Raw genomic sequence first — 17,572 nt, forward strand, 5'->3', positions numbered from 1 at the left:
CTGGGGTCTGGCCCCATTGACTCCAGTGGAGCTATGGCCCGTTCACGCCGGCTGGGGTCTGGCCCCATTGACTCCAGTGGAGCTACGGCCCGTTCACGCCGGCTGGGGTCTGGGCAGAGCCGTCTGGGAACGAAGCCGCCTCGCTCGGAGCCGATGCAGCAGGAGTTACCCGAGCGTGGCCAGCCCAAGCGTGGCTCATTACGCGCAGCTCCCACGCGCCTTCGCCGCCAAAGCCCAGAGCAGAGAGACGGGGCACCGGCCTGGCCGGGCGGAGGCTCTGGAGCGGGACGGCTCAGCTAATTAGCTACTGATCACTGCTCAGAGCCAGACAGCAGGTGCTTTGGCCGCACCAGGGGAGTGCAGGGATCAGCACAGGGGCTAAGGGCCGGGCTACACGGGGAACTCACCCCCGAGCGACGGAGCCGTGCCGACCCTGCCCTGGTGTAGACAGCACTAGGCCAATGGAAGAATTCTTCCGGCTTCTCGGGGAGGTGGGTTAACCGCAGAGATGGAGAACCCCTCCTGGAACTGGAGTGAGTCTACCCGGATGCCGCTCAGGGTGCCAGCCACGCTCGCTCCACAGCACGGGGGCTCCCTGGAGATTTTGGGCTCAGCTGTCAGGCCCCGGCTGGAAGGATCCAGGAGCCTGCGACCAGAGGTGAAGTGCTGGCATATCCCCCCAGCCCACCCCGGCACTGTTTGTTCAGCGGCCCAGCAGCTGGGGGGCCCTGGCCTGCCTGTCGCTGTCCCCGTGCGGCACAGGGCTCCTGAGAGCGCCATGGCCCCGGGAGCAAGGTGCTGAGGCACCGCGCTCTGCAGAGACGCACCCGGCTCATTTAATCTATTCAATTGGATTCAATTTCCAGCCACTTGATTCAATTACCCTGGAGGGACAGCGCGAGAGCAGAGCGCTGCGGTGGGACAACGGCATGGGCCTGCTTTCCAGCGGCCACGGGGAGGGGGAAGGAGGGGGCGGGGGCAGGTGCCAGCCCGCCACTTGGACGGGGACCCAGACACAAGGCCCCTGCCGAAGGCCCCGGGGAGGACGGACACAAAGCACGGCATAGCAAGGGCAGCCCTTGTCTTTAGGGCTGGAAAGTCCTGGGTTCAAGTCCTGCAGCCGGGCACGGAAACACCCAGCACTGAGACAACACTGCAGTCTGAGGGGAATGCTGCCCCAGCCAGCTTCTGTGTCCCTCTCCCTCCCCCCCAGCTCCTGAACCCCCCCAGATGCTGCAGGGGAAGCAGAGGCGGATTCCACCCGGCGGGCTGGGACAGGCCCTAGGAACCCTGAGACGATCATCTCGCCACCTAACTTTTCAGTTTGAATGGTCTCGGTGCGGTGCAAGTGACTGGACGGGTGAATGGCTTCAGCCAGCCAGGGGCGGGTTAAGGTGACCGTGCCCCTTTACACAGGAGACGGGCTGTTGGCAGGGACAACACAACCTCCTCATGTTGGTACAAGCATCCTGGAGCACACCCATCTCTGTGTGTCCGCCTAGGGACTGGATGTGAGAGAGAGAGACACACCCAGGGACTGGCTGTGATACACTCCACACACACACACGGATTGATTGTGATACACACCCACACCCCTCATGCACACCCAGGGACTGGCTGTGATACACTCCACACACACACACACACCTACAGGGACTGGCGGTGCCCCCCCCTACACACAGGGACTGGCTGTGATACACTCCACACACACACACACACCTACAGGGACTGGCGGTGCCCCCCCCTACACACAGGGACTGGCTGTGATACACTCCACACACACACACACACCTACAGGGACTGGCGGTGCCCCCCCCTACACACAGGGACTGGCTGTGATACACTCCACACACACACACACACCTACAGGGACTGGCGGTGCCCCCCCCCCTACACACAGGGACTGGCTGTGATACACTCCACACACACACACACCTACAGGGACTGGCGGTGCCCCCCCCTACACACAGGGACTGGCTGTGATACACTCCACACACACACACACATCACACCCCGCTTCTGGGCTGCCTGCCTGCTGGCCCCCCTGCGCAGTACAAACAGCGTGCGATGTTACTGCACAAGCCGGCGTGGAGAGAGACAACAGGGCCCAGTAGAGAGGAAGCTGGGATAAACAGCGAGGCATTAGTGCCGACAAGCAGATGGAGAGCGGCTCGCTGGTGCCAAGTGTGAGCCATAAATCTCGCCTTCAGGCTGCCCCTGTGTCGCAGGACCAATGGCCCCAGCCCCCTGCGACCGGCCTGCGTCAGGGGCTAGCTCGGAGCAAGGAGAGTCCATGGCAGGCTGGCCCCAGGGCAGCAAGGACACGCTCCCCCTTCATCCCGCTTCTGGTGCCAACAGCTCGGCTGGGCTCCTTGGCCCATCCCCAGCGCTGTGACCGCTCCCGGAACCAGAGCCGGGCCAAGCTGCAGCCTGGGCGTGTGGAGACGGCACGGGCTGGCTGTGTGAGCGCTAACGAGCCCGGGCCCAGCGGGGAGGGGCGTTAGGGGCTACGGTCCCCTGGCCGTTCCAGCACCGAGAAACTCAGGCCTTTCCAAATGCTCGTAACATCCCGTGGGGAGGCGCAGGAGTTAGCTAACGGGCACCCGGCAGGCTGGGTGAAAGGCCAGGGGCAGGCCCAGCATCCTGGGCGTGTTGGGATGCTCCCGCCCGCCAGGTGGGGCACGGGAGAGGAGCCGAGCCTCAGCAGGATGCTTAGGAAGGTGCCTGTGAAATTCCTCTGTCTCCTCCCCAAGAGCAGCGCACCGGGGCAGCTCCCCTGCTCTCTGCAAACCGCCACCCGCTCTCCTCGTCCACAGCCGCTCGGGGCACCCACCGCCGGACGTCACTCCCAACCCGCACTGTGTGCAGAGCGCCCCCGTCGGCTGCCCCGCTCCGCTGCGGCTCCACGCCCGGCTTTCTGGAGCCGTTGGATCTATGTCCAGTAGCCAGGCCCAGGCCCGGGCCTGCTGTGGGCTGTGCCACACTAGCCCACGGGCCTGCAGACCCCTCCCCCGCGCACACACCGGCGGGCCCGGGGCAGTCACAGCCCAACAGGAGGGAAGGTTCCCGCGTCCCAGCCACTGAGGTGCCTGCTGATCGCACCCTGCTCTGAAACCAACGCTGGCCCTGGACTCCCCCGGTAGCCGGAGCCCCCCTGCGCTGGCCTGACAGACTCCATGAGGATGAGCCAAGCCAGCCACCTCGGGGCCCCCAGGCAGCAATCTCAGCAGCAGAACTGGTGGACGGACACCGTTCACCCCAGCAGGCTCTTGGGACATGACTAGGCCCCATGATGTGCAAGGTGCTTCCCCCAGGCAGCCGGGGAAGCAATCCCTACCCTGGAGAGGACACCCAGGCATCCCATTAACCCTCAGGAACAATTAGGAGGACACATACCGTGAGAACAGGGCTTCATCCCCGAGAACCCTAGGGCAGAGTCCCCTCTCCGTCCCTCCTAGCCAGCAGCGGGTCTCAGGACACGGGGTGCTGCCCCAGAAGAGGGGACTCGCCTAGTGCAGACCGAAGAGCCGAGCTGAGCTCAGAGTCTGCCACGGAGCAAGGGCCAGCGGGGGACACGTGATGGCTGGCACTACACTGCACCCATTCAGGATGGTGAACGCTGCCCTAGGAACCCGGATCTCTCCAGACTTACTCATGGCACCACCCCGCTGTGAACCAGCACCGGTGAGCAAACCAGCTCCACCCCTGCAACGTCCGCTCCAGGCCTTGCATTCTGCCTTTCAAAGGGCAGAAGGAAACGCAGCCCTCGCCATGTGTGGCATTATTGACAGAATCTGTAATCGTATAGATCCCTGTTGCAACCATTGTAACATATTTGCAGCAAATATTGTACAAAAGTTGTCGTGTGAGGTGTCTATGGGACGGTTATGATTTGCTGGTTATAATCATGCTGTCTGTGTGTGTATCATTTTTGTAGTTGAAGTTATGAATATTGGCTCTGTACTGTCTGTATTTCAAACTTGTGCTGTGCTTCTGGGGGACACCCCAGACAAGTTGGGGTCAGCTCTGCCTAGCCTGCTGGGTGGCCCATTAAGGACCATCAGCGACACAACTGACCCACTGAGAGAAGGCAGACACGCCTGGGGTCTCAGCAGGGTGTGCCGGGACCTGCCTATGGACAGAACTCTATAAAGTTTTTCTCTGCCATATGCTGGACAGCGTGTCCTTGGGACAAAGAAAGCAAAGACCACATGGCAAGAGACTATAAAAGGCTGATGTCTTATCTCTATCTTGTCTTCAATCCTGCTTCTTGCCTCTGGAGGAACTTGGCTACAAACGGAAGCTCTAAACAAAGGACTGAAAGACCCGTCCCAGCTGGGGTTGTTCTCCAGAGACTTGGTTTGAACCTGCCGTTTATTCCATCACTGCTACAAGCCTGAACCAAGAACTTTGCCATCACTGTGTGTCATTGATTCCATTTAACGACTTCTAGCTCTCATCTCTATCTTTTTCCTTTTATGAATAAAGCTTTAGATTTTAGATTCTGAAGGATTGGCAACAGCGTGATTTGTGGGTAAGATCTGATTTGTATATTGACCTGGGTCTGGGGCTTGGTCCTTTGGGAGCGAGGGAACCTTTTCTCTTTTACTGGGGTACTGGTTTTCATAACCATCTGTCCCATAACGAGGGGCACTGGTAGGGAGACTGGGAAACTGGAGTGCCTAAGGGAATTGCTCGTGTGACTTGTGGTTAGCCCATGGGGTGAGACCAAAGTCCTCTCTGTCTGGCTGGTTTGGTTTGCCTTGGTGTGCAAATGAACCCCAGCCTTGGGCGGTGACTGCCCGGCTCTGAGCAGTTTGTCCTGAATTGACGCCCTCAGTTAGGTCCCACCAAGGACAGCATCATTACACCATGCCAGGGTCTGCACACGCCTTTCCCCGTCACAGGAGCTTAGCACCGCAGAGCGAAGGGAGCACGGAGCCCATGCCCCGTTCATGCCATTAGCAATGGCATTCACACCGCCCCTGCCCATAGGCCCCATGGACTCAGTTCTGGACAGTGAGCACCTGGGCATCACCCCAAGTGCTCACGGCTGCCACCCCCCGGAAATGGGCAGAGAGCAGCTCAGTTTAACGACTCCACCGAACCGCTCCCGGTGGGGCTGCCCTGGTACCGGGCCTGGATTTGAATCCAGCACCATAGGGCAAACTACCCGAAGAGCCACCTGCTGAGCCCCACTGTCCAGACCCCAGGTCTGTGCCCGCCAGCCGGGGCTTGTCAACCCCCGCCGGTCCTGGACTGAAATCCGGTCTCTGCCCCTCGTGGGCGGCTCCTGAAGGAGTGCCGGTGAGACGGGTCCTAGAGGGCTGCAGAATAAACGGGGGACCAGCCGGCGTGTGTCTCCAGCACCTCTCGCCTATGTAGCCACCCCGGAGTGGGGAGGAGAGAGCCGAGGCCCGTCACAGCTTCGGGGGAGCTCCCTGTTCCGACCCCTCGGCCCCGGGAGAAACTTCTGGGGGTTGGGGATCCATTTCCCCCAGGGCAGAATCTGCGCCAGCACCCACTGGACTCACCCCCTTGCTCCTGCCCTTACTCCGCCCTGCGGCCCAGCAGCAGGACAGCGGCCCGATGCAGCCCCATGCGAGGTGGCTGGGAGCTCTCCCCCCAGACCAGGCTATGCCGGGCTGTGCCTTCACCTGCCCGACAGACGGGCGCCCAGCGCTGAGCGGGTGGCGGGGGCAGAAGAGGTGATCTATGAAGCGGAGCAGGAGAGGGCTCAGTGTCTGGGATCTGATGGAGTCACCGCAGCGGCGACTGGGGAGGAAAGCCAGCCTGGCAGGGAGACCGAGCTGGCCTGGATGTCGCAGAGGAGGTGGCTCGTCTATCCCTGCAGGCGCAGGACTCCCTCGAGCAGGCTGCCAAGGACAGGACTCCCAGCCCGCTGGCTCGGCTCAGCCCCGCTCTTGCACAGCCAGCCGAGAGGCTGGGGGTGACGGTGGCAGTGGCCAGGGACCATGGCAGAGGCAGGGAAGGTGGAGGGCAGCCTGACAAGTTGCAGCTGCAAACTCCGGCCCCATTGCGGAGCTCTGGCCAGGGACAGGCAGGCGGCTCTCGGCCCATCTCCAGCTGGAGCCCAGCATCCAGCTCTGCATCCTGGAGAAGTTGCCCTCTGCCTGGGGGTCGGGGTGGGGACACCGGGAGGGGGCTGCTAACAAAACCACGGGGACCACGGCACACAGACCACCTCAGCCGCGTGGAAAGGAATTCCAGCCGCAGCCCCACTGAGCAGAGCTGCAGGCCAGCAGGGGCCAGTCAGTCTGACCCCCAGGGAACCCACCCCTCTAATCCCTGCCTCCAGCCTGCACGTGGGGTGGGGCTATAGCCCGTGTTAGAGAGACCTCAAAGAATCAATCCTGAAGCACTTAGATGAGAGGAAAGTGATCAGGAACAGTCAGCATGGATTCACCAAGGGAAGGTCATGCCTGACTAATCTAATCGCCTTCTATGATGAGATAACTGGCTCTGTGGATGAAGGGAAAGCAGTGGACGTATTGTTTCTTGACTTTAGCAAAGCTTTTGACACGGTCTCCCACAGTATTCTTGTCAGCAAGTTAAAGACGTATGGGCTGGATGAATGCACTATAAGGTGGGTAGAAAGTTGGCTAGATTGTCGGGCTCAACGGGTAGTGATCAATGGCTCCATGTCTAGTTGGCAGCTGGTGTCAAGTGGAGTGCCCCAGGGGTCGGTCCTGGGGCCGGTTTTGTTCAATATCTTCATAAATGATCTGGAGGATGGTGTGGATTGCACCCTCAGCAAATTTGCGGATGACACTAAACTGGGAGGAGTGGTAGATACGCTGGAGGGGAGGGATAGGATACAGAGGGACCTAGACAAATTGAAGGATTGGGCCAAAAGAAATCTGATGAGGTTCAATAAGGATAAGTGCAGGGTCCTGCACTTAGGACGGAAGAACCCAATGCACAGCTACAGACTAGGGACCGAATGGCTAGGCAGCAGTTCTGCGGAAAAGGACCTAGGGGTGACAGTGGACGAGAAGCTGGATATGAGTCAGCAGTGTGCCCTTGTTGCCAAGAAGGCCAATGGCATTTTGGGATGTATAAGTAGGGGCATTGCCAGCAGATCGAGGGACGTGATCGTCCCCCTCTATTCGACATTGGTGAGGCCTCATCTGGAGTACTGTGTCCAGTTTTGGGCCCCACACTACAAGAAGGATGTGGATAAATTGGAGAGTCCAGCGAAGGGCAACAAAAATGATTAGGGGTCTGGAACACATGACTTATGAGGAGAGGCTGAGGGAGCTGGGATTGTTTAGCCTGCAGAAGAGAAGAATGAGAGGGGATTTGATAGCTGCTTTCAACTACCTGAGAGGTGGTTCCAGAGAGGATGGCTCTAGACTGTTCTCAATGGTAGCAGATGACAGAACGAGGAGTAATGGTCTCAAGTTGCAGTGGGGGAGGTTTAGGTTGGATATTAGGAAAAACTTTTTCACTAGGAGGGTGGTGAAACACTGGAATGCGTTACCTAGGGAGGTGGTGGAATCTCCTTCCTTAGAAGTTTTTAAGGTCAGGCTTGACAAAGCCCTGGCTGGGATGATTTAATTGGGGATTGGTCCTGCTTTGAGCAGGGGGTTGGACTAGATGACCTCCTGAGGTCCCTTCCAACCCTGATATTCTATGATTCTATGACCCAGTCTTCACATAAAGCCCCCAAGTGATGAGAATCCGCCACCCCCCGGGGTGGGCTGAACCCAGCTCATCAGCACCACTTCCAATCACGTATCTTAATTCCCGGCTGAGCTTTGACCACCCTCCGCCTCTCCTCCCAGGGCGGCCAGCCCCAAGCACGACCTGCTCCCATACTTCCCTCTCCAGCCTGGAGCCACTTCTCACGCCTGGCTGCCTGCAGGGGAACCCGGTTTGATGCGGGGGCGCTACCTGCAAGCCTGGAGCAATACCCCCACCCCCATGGCCAGCGACTCTCCGCGAACACCCGGGGCACCAGAGCGGGAGGGCGACGCCAGGACCAGACAAACCGAGCGGCCGCGTTTGCGCGGAGTGAAAGCTCTCGGTGTGTGAAAAATGGAAACGGTGAGAACGAGGGAAGGAAAATGGATACAAAGAAATCCCATCGTGCTTAAAAATCAATTTTTAATATTTCCAGCCACATTCTAGCTCCAACCCAATTTTTCTCCTAGAGGACAGGTCATTACTTTTTAAAATATTTGTCTCCCTGCATCCCTTAAATCTCCCTTAAATCTCCCTGGATTTAAAAGCCGGCAATCTGATTCCTCCTCCCAGTCTCAGCGGCTCAGTAGCGGCTCTTCCTATGAAGGATTGGGTTCTAAATTAGACAGAACAAAATTTACTCAACCGCTTGGCTCAGCCCCATGGAAATCCTGACCCTCAGGCCGGGCTTTAATGCTGAGCATTAGTGTTAAAGGACTCCTCACTTCAAGCAGGCCTCAGGCACAAGCACCCGCTCCAGGGCACGGAGGGCTGGAGCCCCCAGTGCGGGTTAGGGCATGAGGAACCGAATGGGGCCCCTCACACAGCGGAGTGCAGGGAACACGGGGAGCCAGTTGTGAAAGCCTGGAGTCTGGGAAACACCTAGCAGCGGCTGGACTGGATCAAAGGCCTGGGACAGCTGGAATATGCAGCAACCGCATCCTGCCTACAGGACACCACGCTCAGGGATGTCGCCCCGTGATCAGGTCTGAGCCCCGGGTCAGCCTACCCTGGGCGCGAGCAGCCCACGGCCCAGCCCCGCCCGAGTTATTGCATCCTCACCGGTCAGCGCTCCTGGGCGTGTCGCTGGAACTCCTGGGGGCACCGCCCGGGGCTCTTGGTGCTGCAGTGAGCTGAGCCGCTCTACGATTCTTTCCCAGTGAATCGCGGGAGAACGTGTCTGTCCCGGGCACAGGGTGATGGTGGGAAGGCCTTGGAGGACTAGTAGCACTCGTGTGGTTTAGCCTGCATCCTCACTGAAAGCAGGCGGGTTACCAGCCCCTGGGAATACAGCAGCTGGGCTCTAACCCAACCCCAGCCAGGCCAGCTAGCCTAGGTGGAGGCACCAGACTAGGGTTAGAGAGTTTTGTGTGTGGATGGGAGGGGGCTTGGGAGCAACCCCCGAGCTGACAGTGCCGTGATGACAGACCCTCGGGGAATGAGAGAGGCTGCAGGAGCAGTCTCTTGTGCGTGCTAGGAGCCAGGTGCTGCACACAACAGGGAAGCCAGAAGCAGGGCCAGCAAAACCCCTTCGGTCTGCCCCACCAATATTCCTGGCTGGCCAGCCAGCGCGTGCCGTGGTCTGGGGGCAGGCCGGCGCTCCAGAACAGGCCCCAGTCAAATCCCTGCTCCCCAAAGCACACACACAGCCACTGCCCGTGGAAGGCGAACATTCCCGTTTATTTCACTCTCTATGCTATGCAGAGACCTCCATCGACAGTGCTGGGCTCAGCGACGCTAAACAGGACACGTGTCACCCGCAGGCTGGCTCAGCAGCTGCCCTCGGGACTGATCCCAGCGCGGGCCCTGCTGTCATCTCATCATCCAGGGGAGGGGCGTTGCAGGAGAGGGGATCTCGTGGGGGTCCAGACGGACAAGCTGAGACACCGTGGCAGTTGGCTTGGTCTCTGGAGCGGTCAGCCTTGCCCCCAGCCCCCACCTTTCCAGGTACAGCCTAACCTGGATCAGCAAGGGGGACCCAGTGCTCCAATCCTCCTCAGCCCCCTCAGCTGGTCTCCCAGGCCGTATGTCCGGCAGCCTGGCAGGGAGCTAAGGATCCGTTTTAGCTGGGACAGTTCCCTTGCCCATGGTGGGGAGATGGCTCATTAACATTATTTGAACTTTTAAAAAACACTCGTGTGGAAGCCCCTCCCACCTAGGCACTTGATCATTTTCTAGAAAAGGTGGAAGCAGTTGACGGCGCTGGAGGCTGGCTTCTGCTTCAATCCAGATTCTGCTGAGCTGAGCATGTCGGCAATGCTCTCACTCCGTGCAGCTGACGGGGCAAGCGTGACGAAAGACATTCACATGGCCCGGGCTGATTTAGGGGGCAGCTGGCACAGCCATTGTCCAGCCAGGGAATCGGTTCTGAAAGGGCTGGGTGCAGAAAGGCCTGCATTTCACACTGCCCCGAGGAGAGTTCTCCGAAAGCGCTTGGCAGAGGCTGGAGGTGGGACCAGCCAATGAACTAACACCCTCCCACACGTCCTCTTACGTTGGTGCACGTACCTGACAACACAGGAGCCCCTAGCTGCTCCAGCCACCCAGGTGAAGATCTGAGCTCCGGGGCAGCTAGGCCGCTCGGCCACTGGGGGATGCGCCGAGTGGGGGTCGCAGGCTGGGCTAGCCCTCAGGGGATGGGGAGAGCCATGGCAGTGCAGAGCCTTTGAGGGGTAATAAAGGGGGAGGGGGAGAGAGAAAGGGAGCTGGTCCTGCTCCCCCAGCCTGCCCCCAAAGCCCTGGGAACATCTAATGCAGTGAGTGTCATGGGGACGTTTTCCAGAGGAGTGATTCCCGAGACCGGGCCCGAGGGGACATCAGCCATGGTAGGACCAGCCTGCAGCACCCGTCATGGGCAGACTCCAGGAGGCAGGATCAGACCAGAGCGACGCAGCCAAGTGCCCTGGAAGTGAGAGACTCCCCCACACCTGGGTGTGATGAGGCTTCTGAACCCCAAGTTTGCTTAGCCAGCCTGCCCCTTCCTTGGGGGGTGGGGGCAAATTTATCTTTCCTGCAGAGACAGGTGAGTGATCTCTCCCCAAATGCCCCCCAGCACATCTGGACTGACCCTGCTCAGGGGAGAAACTTCCCCCCCCCAGCTCTGCCCTCTGCATTGCTAATGTGCGTGCCCCCCAAGGGAGTCTCTCAGCTAGTCCTCAGCCGGAACTGCCGCCCAAGCAGCTACCTACTCCCATGGCATCCAACGTCTTCCCTGGCAATGATGCTATTGCTCTCCCGGCCTATCAATGTCCCTGCTTCAGCTAACCCTGCCCCAGGCATGTACGTATGTATGGGAGTGTCTCTCCTTGAGCGCAGGGTCCGGGAGGAATGCACGCACTGGGAATCAAACGCTCAGCGGCAAGGTGCCCGCAGGAAGTGCAGTCCCTTCCGCGGGCGAGGGGCAGTCGGCTGCAGCTCTGTAGTGTTTGCACCGAGATGGGCCGCTCTCCTGACAGCCCCGCGCGGCAGCTGAGCGCCTCTGTCTCAAGAGATGGTGGAGAACTCTTTCAGCAGGACCTCCTGGCTCAGCGTGTTGAAGGCAAGGTTCCTCCGCACGTTGATGCTGATGGACCGAACCTGGCAGAGAGAAAACAGCCGTTTCACCCAGATGCCCCTGGCCTCCCGCTGAATGGGGCAGCAGCGACCCCACTGGGCTCCGATTTCCACACCACAGGCAATTAACCTGTGGAAGTGGCTGCAGCAGGGTCTGATGGAGAGAGAGCTGAGCCAGGAGCACAGCGGATTTGCTCTTCACAGGGGCAGAACCTGATCACTAGCTGAGTCTGAAGCAGAATCTTCTCACCCGACACATTCAGACCTGGTCTACACTAGAAAATGAAGGCCGTGTAACCACACCCCTGAGCGGCATAGTGAAGCTGATCCCAGGCCCCATGTGGACAGCGCTACGTCAACAGAAGAATCCTTCCACCTGGTGGGAAGGTGGATCTACAACCGTGATGGGTGAAGCGCTCCTGCCCGAGTGTCTACACTGAAGGGATTCCGTAGCGCTTTCAGTGTAGACAAGCCCTCAGACAACCTCCGTCCTGCATCCGCACAGAGCCGGCTCTCTGCCATCGGCTGTCTGAAACCATGAGCTAGATCTTCCTGCTTTCAGAAATAACCCCCTTCCCCCTCCATGCATGTACGTGCGTGTGCTCTGCCCCCACCACACACACGCTGGAAACACAGGCCTCCAACGGAGTCCAGGCTCAGCCGTACCTGGCTCCACACAAACCGAACATCTGTCTCAGATCACGGAGACGCTGCAAAGCAACACTGATGCGAATGCCTGGCTCAGGGTTCCCAGAGACGCTGCGAGCCTGTGATCATATGGCTGTGGCTGGCCTGGTTAGTGCTCTGTGCTGGTTAAAAGTGCCAGCGGACTGGAGTGAGAGCCGAGCAGAAGGTGGATGGTGCAGTGTTCTGGGTGTGTGTTTACACTGCTGTGCCTTTAGTCTGTCAGAGCAAAGGTCGGGGGGGGAGAAGCTCGAGAAAGCTAGGGAACTACGTCTAAGGGACAGTGGGGAACAAATCAAACCCAAAGGGTGAGTAGGGAAGGAGTGAACCCAGCCCCCACGAGCCCTCCTGCTAGGTGCAGACCCACGGCAGCGCACGTTCCCTTTCAAACACGTTTCAATTCAGCAACAAAGAGAAACGTTAGAACCCAGAAAACAGAGTTTCAGTGGCGCTTGCAGGAAACCCAAACCTTCCCGAGAGCGGAGGGGTACAGCAGGGACGCCCACACACCCTTAACTCTGCCCCCTGTGGTACCGACTACCCAGTTTCCCCACATTGATTCTTTCACACCATTAGTTACTCTGTTCACTTACTGCGTGCGTTAGGATCAAGGACATTAAGCCACAGACTTTGGCCTTTGATCAGACACTGCCCGTGTGGCACGTGCCCCACACAGCACAGACTTACACCTGGCTCTGGGTCTGAAGTGACACTAGTTCTGCAGCCAATGATCCGGGGATGATGGAGCAGCAGCTGGAGCCAGACGGCCCGACCCTGCAGGGCGTGCTGCCCCCCTCTAGGATCAGGCCCTGAAAGAGCAGAGACTTGCTCTCCTAAGGCATCTGGAGTTGGCACCATCACTGCAGGCCTGAATCTACCACCTCAACTTGGAGTCCTTCGCCCCGCGGTGGCCCATGGGCTATCAGTAGACAGTGGGAGGGGCATGTCCTCCACCCCATTCCTCTGCAGCAGCAGGCCTCATGAGCCATGGGGTGGTGGGGGGGAGCGGAGGGGAGGGAAAGGGGCTACACACAGACTGCGTGACAGCAGGGGCTTAGGGGGAACCACGGCTAGATCACGTTGGTTAGCTCTCCCGGACCCACTGAGACCCAGGCAGTAAAGAGCCCGCCAGCCACCTTCTGCCCCTCCCAGGGTCTGGCCCATGGAGCTCCCGACAAGCCAAACAGCTGCCCAGGTGTTACCCTGTCAAAAGTCAGTCCCCTCTGAAAGTACCTTACTGAACCCTACTCTCTGGTGCTGGGGACAAGGGCTCAGCTCAGGGAGTCCAGACTTCTGGGCTGGGGGCAGAGCACCACCAAGGGATGGAGTCCTGCCTCAAAACCTGGTTGGAGGCCTGCTCCGTGGGGTGCAGCTCAGGAACCCCTTCTCTCACTCACCGCCTCACGGTCAGACCCACGGACCGTCCAGAGCCTGCCATGAGGCTTGCGGGGGGGTTAGAAATGGAACCAAATTTGAGCTGGTAACAAACTCAGATGAAGCCTCATTAGGCGGCCTGGAAAGGAGGAGGAAACCAAGCTCAGGCCATCTTGTTCCTTTGTGGAGGAGCAAGGGGCCTCTGGCTTGTTATTGGATTTCATTCACACTGAGAGCCCAGGTCCCAGGAGAACTAACACAATGATAGCGTCGTCTGAGCCAGAGGGGAACACTGAGCGACTGAGGGGAAAGGATTTTCAGGCCTTGTCTACATGGGAAAGTTGCATAAGTTTAACTTAAATTCAAACCAATATTGTAAAACCGCGTCTAACCCATGTGGACACTCCTGTTTCGGGTTAAGAGCGCCTTTTTGGGGTTAAATTTAAACCTGTTCCCAATTGACATGCAGCTTTTAACCCAGAATAAGAGTTTGCACACTGGGGCTTATGCTGGTTTAATTATTCGTGCAATTTCTCTCTGGCGACAAGCCCAGAGTCAGACTGTCTAAAACTCTGGTTTTTGTCAACAGCTATTTAACAACAACAACCAATTAACATTTTGGGGAAAGGAAGCCCTGTTAAAGTCTCAACACACCCACCGCTTCAATCGACATCCCCTGAGACCCCTAACAAAACAGGAGGGGGCTAGAGGGCCTGAGATTTCAGAGGAAAAAAACAAACCAAACTTTCCAAGGGTCTTTTATCCATCGAAAGCCCAATTTACACCCCCCTCCATACCCCACCCCTTTGTGCGTCCCCTTTCGCCACGATGTGACTGCAGCACCTCGGGTCTCTGAGGCCTCAGTTAGAAGGCGACGGTAGAAGCCAGGAGCTTTTCCCTGAAATTAGTGAGAGGGCAGTGGAGAGGCAAAGGCAGAGAGGAAAGGCCGTGCATTAGCAAAGCACATCAAAGGAGGGAGAACACTGGTTTTTAAGCACCGAGAAGGACTAAGCGGAGTCACGCTCACTGCTTCCCAGGGAGGAGCAAAGGGGACGCGTAGAGAAGGCTAAAGAGAGAAGTGGCTCTTGTGCGTCACTCCCTGCCGGAAAAGGTTCTTGCAGTAGGATGCTTAAAGCAGGAGCACAGGGCGAGGGACAGGTCACTGGGCAGAATCAGGAAGAGCCTGACCACGGGGTACGTCCCTAACAGACAGACTGAGCTCAGCAGGGCCTGATACAGCCAGCGGGAGTGTGGGAACCATGCGGAGCTGAGTGGCGCTGTCTCCAGCTCCACCAGAGACAGCTACAGCAGACAGCGCAGCATGGGCAGGACTTGGCTGTTGCTGGCACGGTCTCTTCTTGGCGTGGTGGTAAAACCCCCCAGTCTCAGCTCGCCAGCAGCTTCCACCAGGGGAGCTACGGGCCACGTATTTCCCAGCACAGACGCAGTCCCAAAGGGCCTAGTGAAGATCCAGGGGCTTGGGAAAGAGCAGCCAAAGCACCTGGTTTTGTGTGGGAGAGCCAGGGAAACGCACACCAGTACATTTAACTTGAGCTCGTGGGACATTGTTAGAACAATTAGTAAAGCCGTCAGATTCTACGCACCAAGAGGAAAAACAACATGGTAGTGATGAAGAGAAGGCTGAACGGGTTTGTCACAGACAAATCATACCTAATCCACTCGGTTTCTCTCAGCGGTGGGAGAACAAGCTTAGTGGGAATACAGGAGACTTTCTATAGCTGTTAGTCTGGGTCGTTTACTATGGTACCACATGATAGTCTCAAGGAAGCTGGAGAAATGTGGATTAAGCAGATACACAACTGGGTAAACCACCACATTTAGACAGTAATTTTCAGTGCTCTCCTGTCTAGCAGAAGGAAGCTACCAGAGGTACCTGTTCTGGTAGTTTTCATAAGGGAGCTGGAGGAGGGACTGGATCATGCTAATCAGAGTCTTAGATGAGACAAAACTGGAAAGGGCTGCAAACATTTTGGAGGGCAGATGGATAGAAAGAAAATCTTAGCCAGCTGCAAACCCAGTCTGAGGTTCCATCAGGGCTAGTGTAAATGGTCCAAGCTAGACATAATCAGCTGGAGAATGGGGAGGAGCAGTGAGGGAAGGGCAGAGAGAGTGGGATGCGAGATGCTGTCCCAGCACCTGGTTGTACTGATGAGAGTCGCATGTAGAACACAGGAGGCCATTACGATGATCTCTTTGCTCTGTGCTCATCCATCACACACACAAAGAGGCAGAAGTTGTGAGGAGAGCAGCAAAAATGAGAAAAGGTTAGTACCCAAGCCCCCGCAGGGAGCGGGAGAGACCCAGGTGTGCTCATTCTGGAGAAGAGGGGGCTGAGGCGAGGCAAAGCAGCTCTCAGTTCACACAGGCTTGTGATGAAGTGGGTAGGGAGCAAGGACAAAACGAGCAGGAGAAATTAGCTGGAAACCAGCACCGCAGTGGAGCAAGCTCCCACTGGAGTCTGAGGACTCCCCATTTCTGGAGTCAACGCAGGATCACAGACACCACGCAGCGATAATCAAACCAAGCCAGCTATGGTGCAGGCTCATGCGGGATCCAATTAGGTGAGCTGAATCACTCGAGACCCAGCTCCTGGGGAGTTGGCCCAACTAGCTGGCTGCCTGGCGACCCTCACCAACCAACCAGGGTTACTCCAAGTCTAATCCCGTCTGGGTGCTGCTTGTGTGACTGGACACTTCCCCCATCCCGGTTCTCTTCTGCCTGGGAAAACCAGGAGACCACTTCTCCCCTTTCCTGCTGGGTTTAAGTCCCCGCTTTGCAAGGGAGAGCGAAGGGCAGATGAGGGTGTCTGGCCAGGGCTGTGCATCCTGCTCACTCTCATGCTTCTGTGGCCCAATTACAGCAGTAAAAGTCTGTTACGTTGCTTTGTCTGATGACCCTGGTAGGCTTCCCTTCAACGCAAATTCCCCATTACACACTACCCCAGCTCTCCGAGGTGAGAGGGAGAGACAGATCGACTGGCTGCTGCCACGGAGGGGTTCAGAGGGGCTTTGGCCAAACCATGCTCGGCAACGGGCTGCAGCCGCACCACTAGATGTTTGAGGGCTTTTGGATCAGTGGAGACCTGCAATCTCCTGTTTATAACCCACTGCTGCCCCATCTCCCAGGGCCTAAGACCACACCCTCCTCCAGTTTGCATCCACAGAGAAGAGGAATGGCCAGGCTAGGCTATGACCATAGGCTGAGCCAGGGCCCGCGGCTGTGTCAAAGCTGGGGGAGTGAGGTGTTGGGTGTTTGTACCCAGCTGTCGGTGCATGAAGGCAGCTCACCAGTTCTTTGAAGAAGGCAGCCTCCTTGTGCTGCTCTGAGTAGCGCTCGTACTGATCCAGCCCGTCCTGCAGCTTCAGGGTGAGCGTGTCGTAGTTAGAGCGGACCACTTCCAAGACCTGCAGAGGGCATCAGAACACAGAATGGGGAGTCAGCGCCCAGGCCTGGAGTGCAAGGGGCTGGGAGGAAATGCAGCTCCGGCTCCCGCTTTAGCAACACACGCACTTCATGGTGTAAATGGCCAAGAACCTGCACATACGCTGACAGCAAGGGGACAGACACGGGGACATGCCTGATCCTAAGGCTAAGGTGCAGACCTAAGAGCTAGGGGACTTCCCCACTTGTGAAAAACTCAAGACAGCGGAATTCCTGCTCGTGGGTCAGCACACAAACCTGCACACTGCAGCCTTCAGGCCAGCTACTGTAGCTCCTTTTCCTGATGACCACGAGCTCGTGAACTTAAGGGGTTGGTCACCTTGGACAAATCTGGACAAAACTATAGGCATTGTGCAAACCTGTCTCACTGCTCTGCCCCCTGCTATTCCAGTTCAGGGCCCCCCACATCCAGCACTGCCAAGGCACCACGATTCTGATGCTCAGCCCCCGGCTACGCTCGTTCCAAGGATTCTCCCTGCACCAGGCTCAATCTGCCTTAAGCTCCAGCCGTGCTGCTAGTCATGTTGTTTCAGAGTAGGAGCCGTGTCAGTCTGTATCCACAAAAAGGACAGGAGGACTTGTGGCACCTTAGAGACTAACCCATTTATTTGAGAAAAGGAGTACTTGTGGCATTGTGGGACTCTTCTGTGTTGGAGAGACAGGTCTGGTAGGCCCCGGGGTAAGAGCAAGGCCGCTGTGCTGGGGGAGCCGTTGTGGGGTTAACGTGCTGGTCTTTACACTCGAGAGCTACGTTTTATCACACCCCCTTTGCCACTGCTTGGCCACCCCATCA

The 17,572-nt window shown here is 57.8% G+C and overlaps 1 protein-coding gene across 4 annotated transcripts in view; it reads right to left on the reverse strand.

Annotated features, from left to right (window-relative positions):
* Window positions 1–9,368: 9,368 nt before the first annotated feature.
* The window catches only part of ARMH3 (armadillo like helical domain containing 3), a 194,357-nt gene continuing 186,153 nt past the window's right edge, over window positions 9,369–17,572 (reverse strand). For 3 of the 4 annotated variants that reach the window (XM_075131117.1, XM_048857270.2, XM_048857269.2), the window contains 2 exons: window positions 16,626–16,742; window positions 9,369–11,283 (listed from right to left, as the gene is read on the reverse strand). In XM_075131117.1, the coding sequence (XP_074987218.1) occupies window positions 11,191–11,283; window positions 16,626–16,742 (210 nt within the window). In that variant the 3' untranslated portion in view covers window positions 9,369–11,190. The remainder of the gene's footprint in view (window positions 11,284–16,625; window positions 16,743–17,572) is intronic. The other variant, XM_075131116.1, reaches the window with a different exon arrangement.

The sequence above is a fragment of the Caretta caretta genome, chromosome 7, assembly GCF_965140235.1.
Source record: "Caretta caretta isolate rCarCar2 chromosome 7, rCarCar1.hap1, whole genome shotgun sequence".
Taxonomy (NCBI): Eukaryota; Metazoa; Chordata; order Testudines; family Cheloniidae; genus Caretta; species Caretta caretta.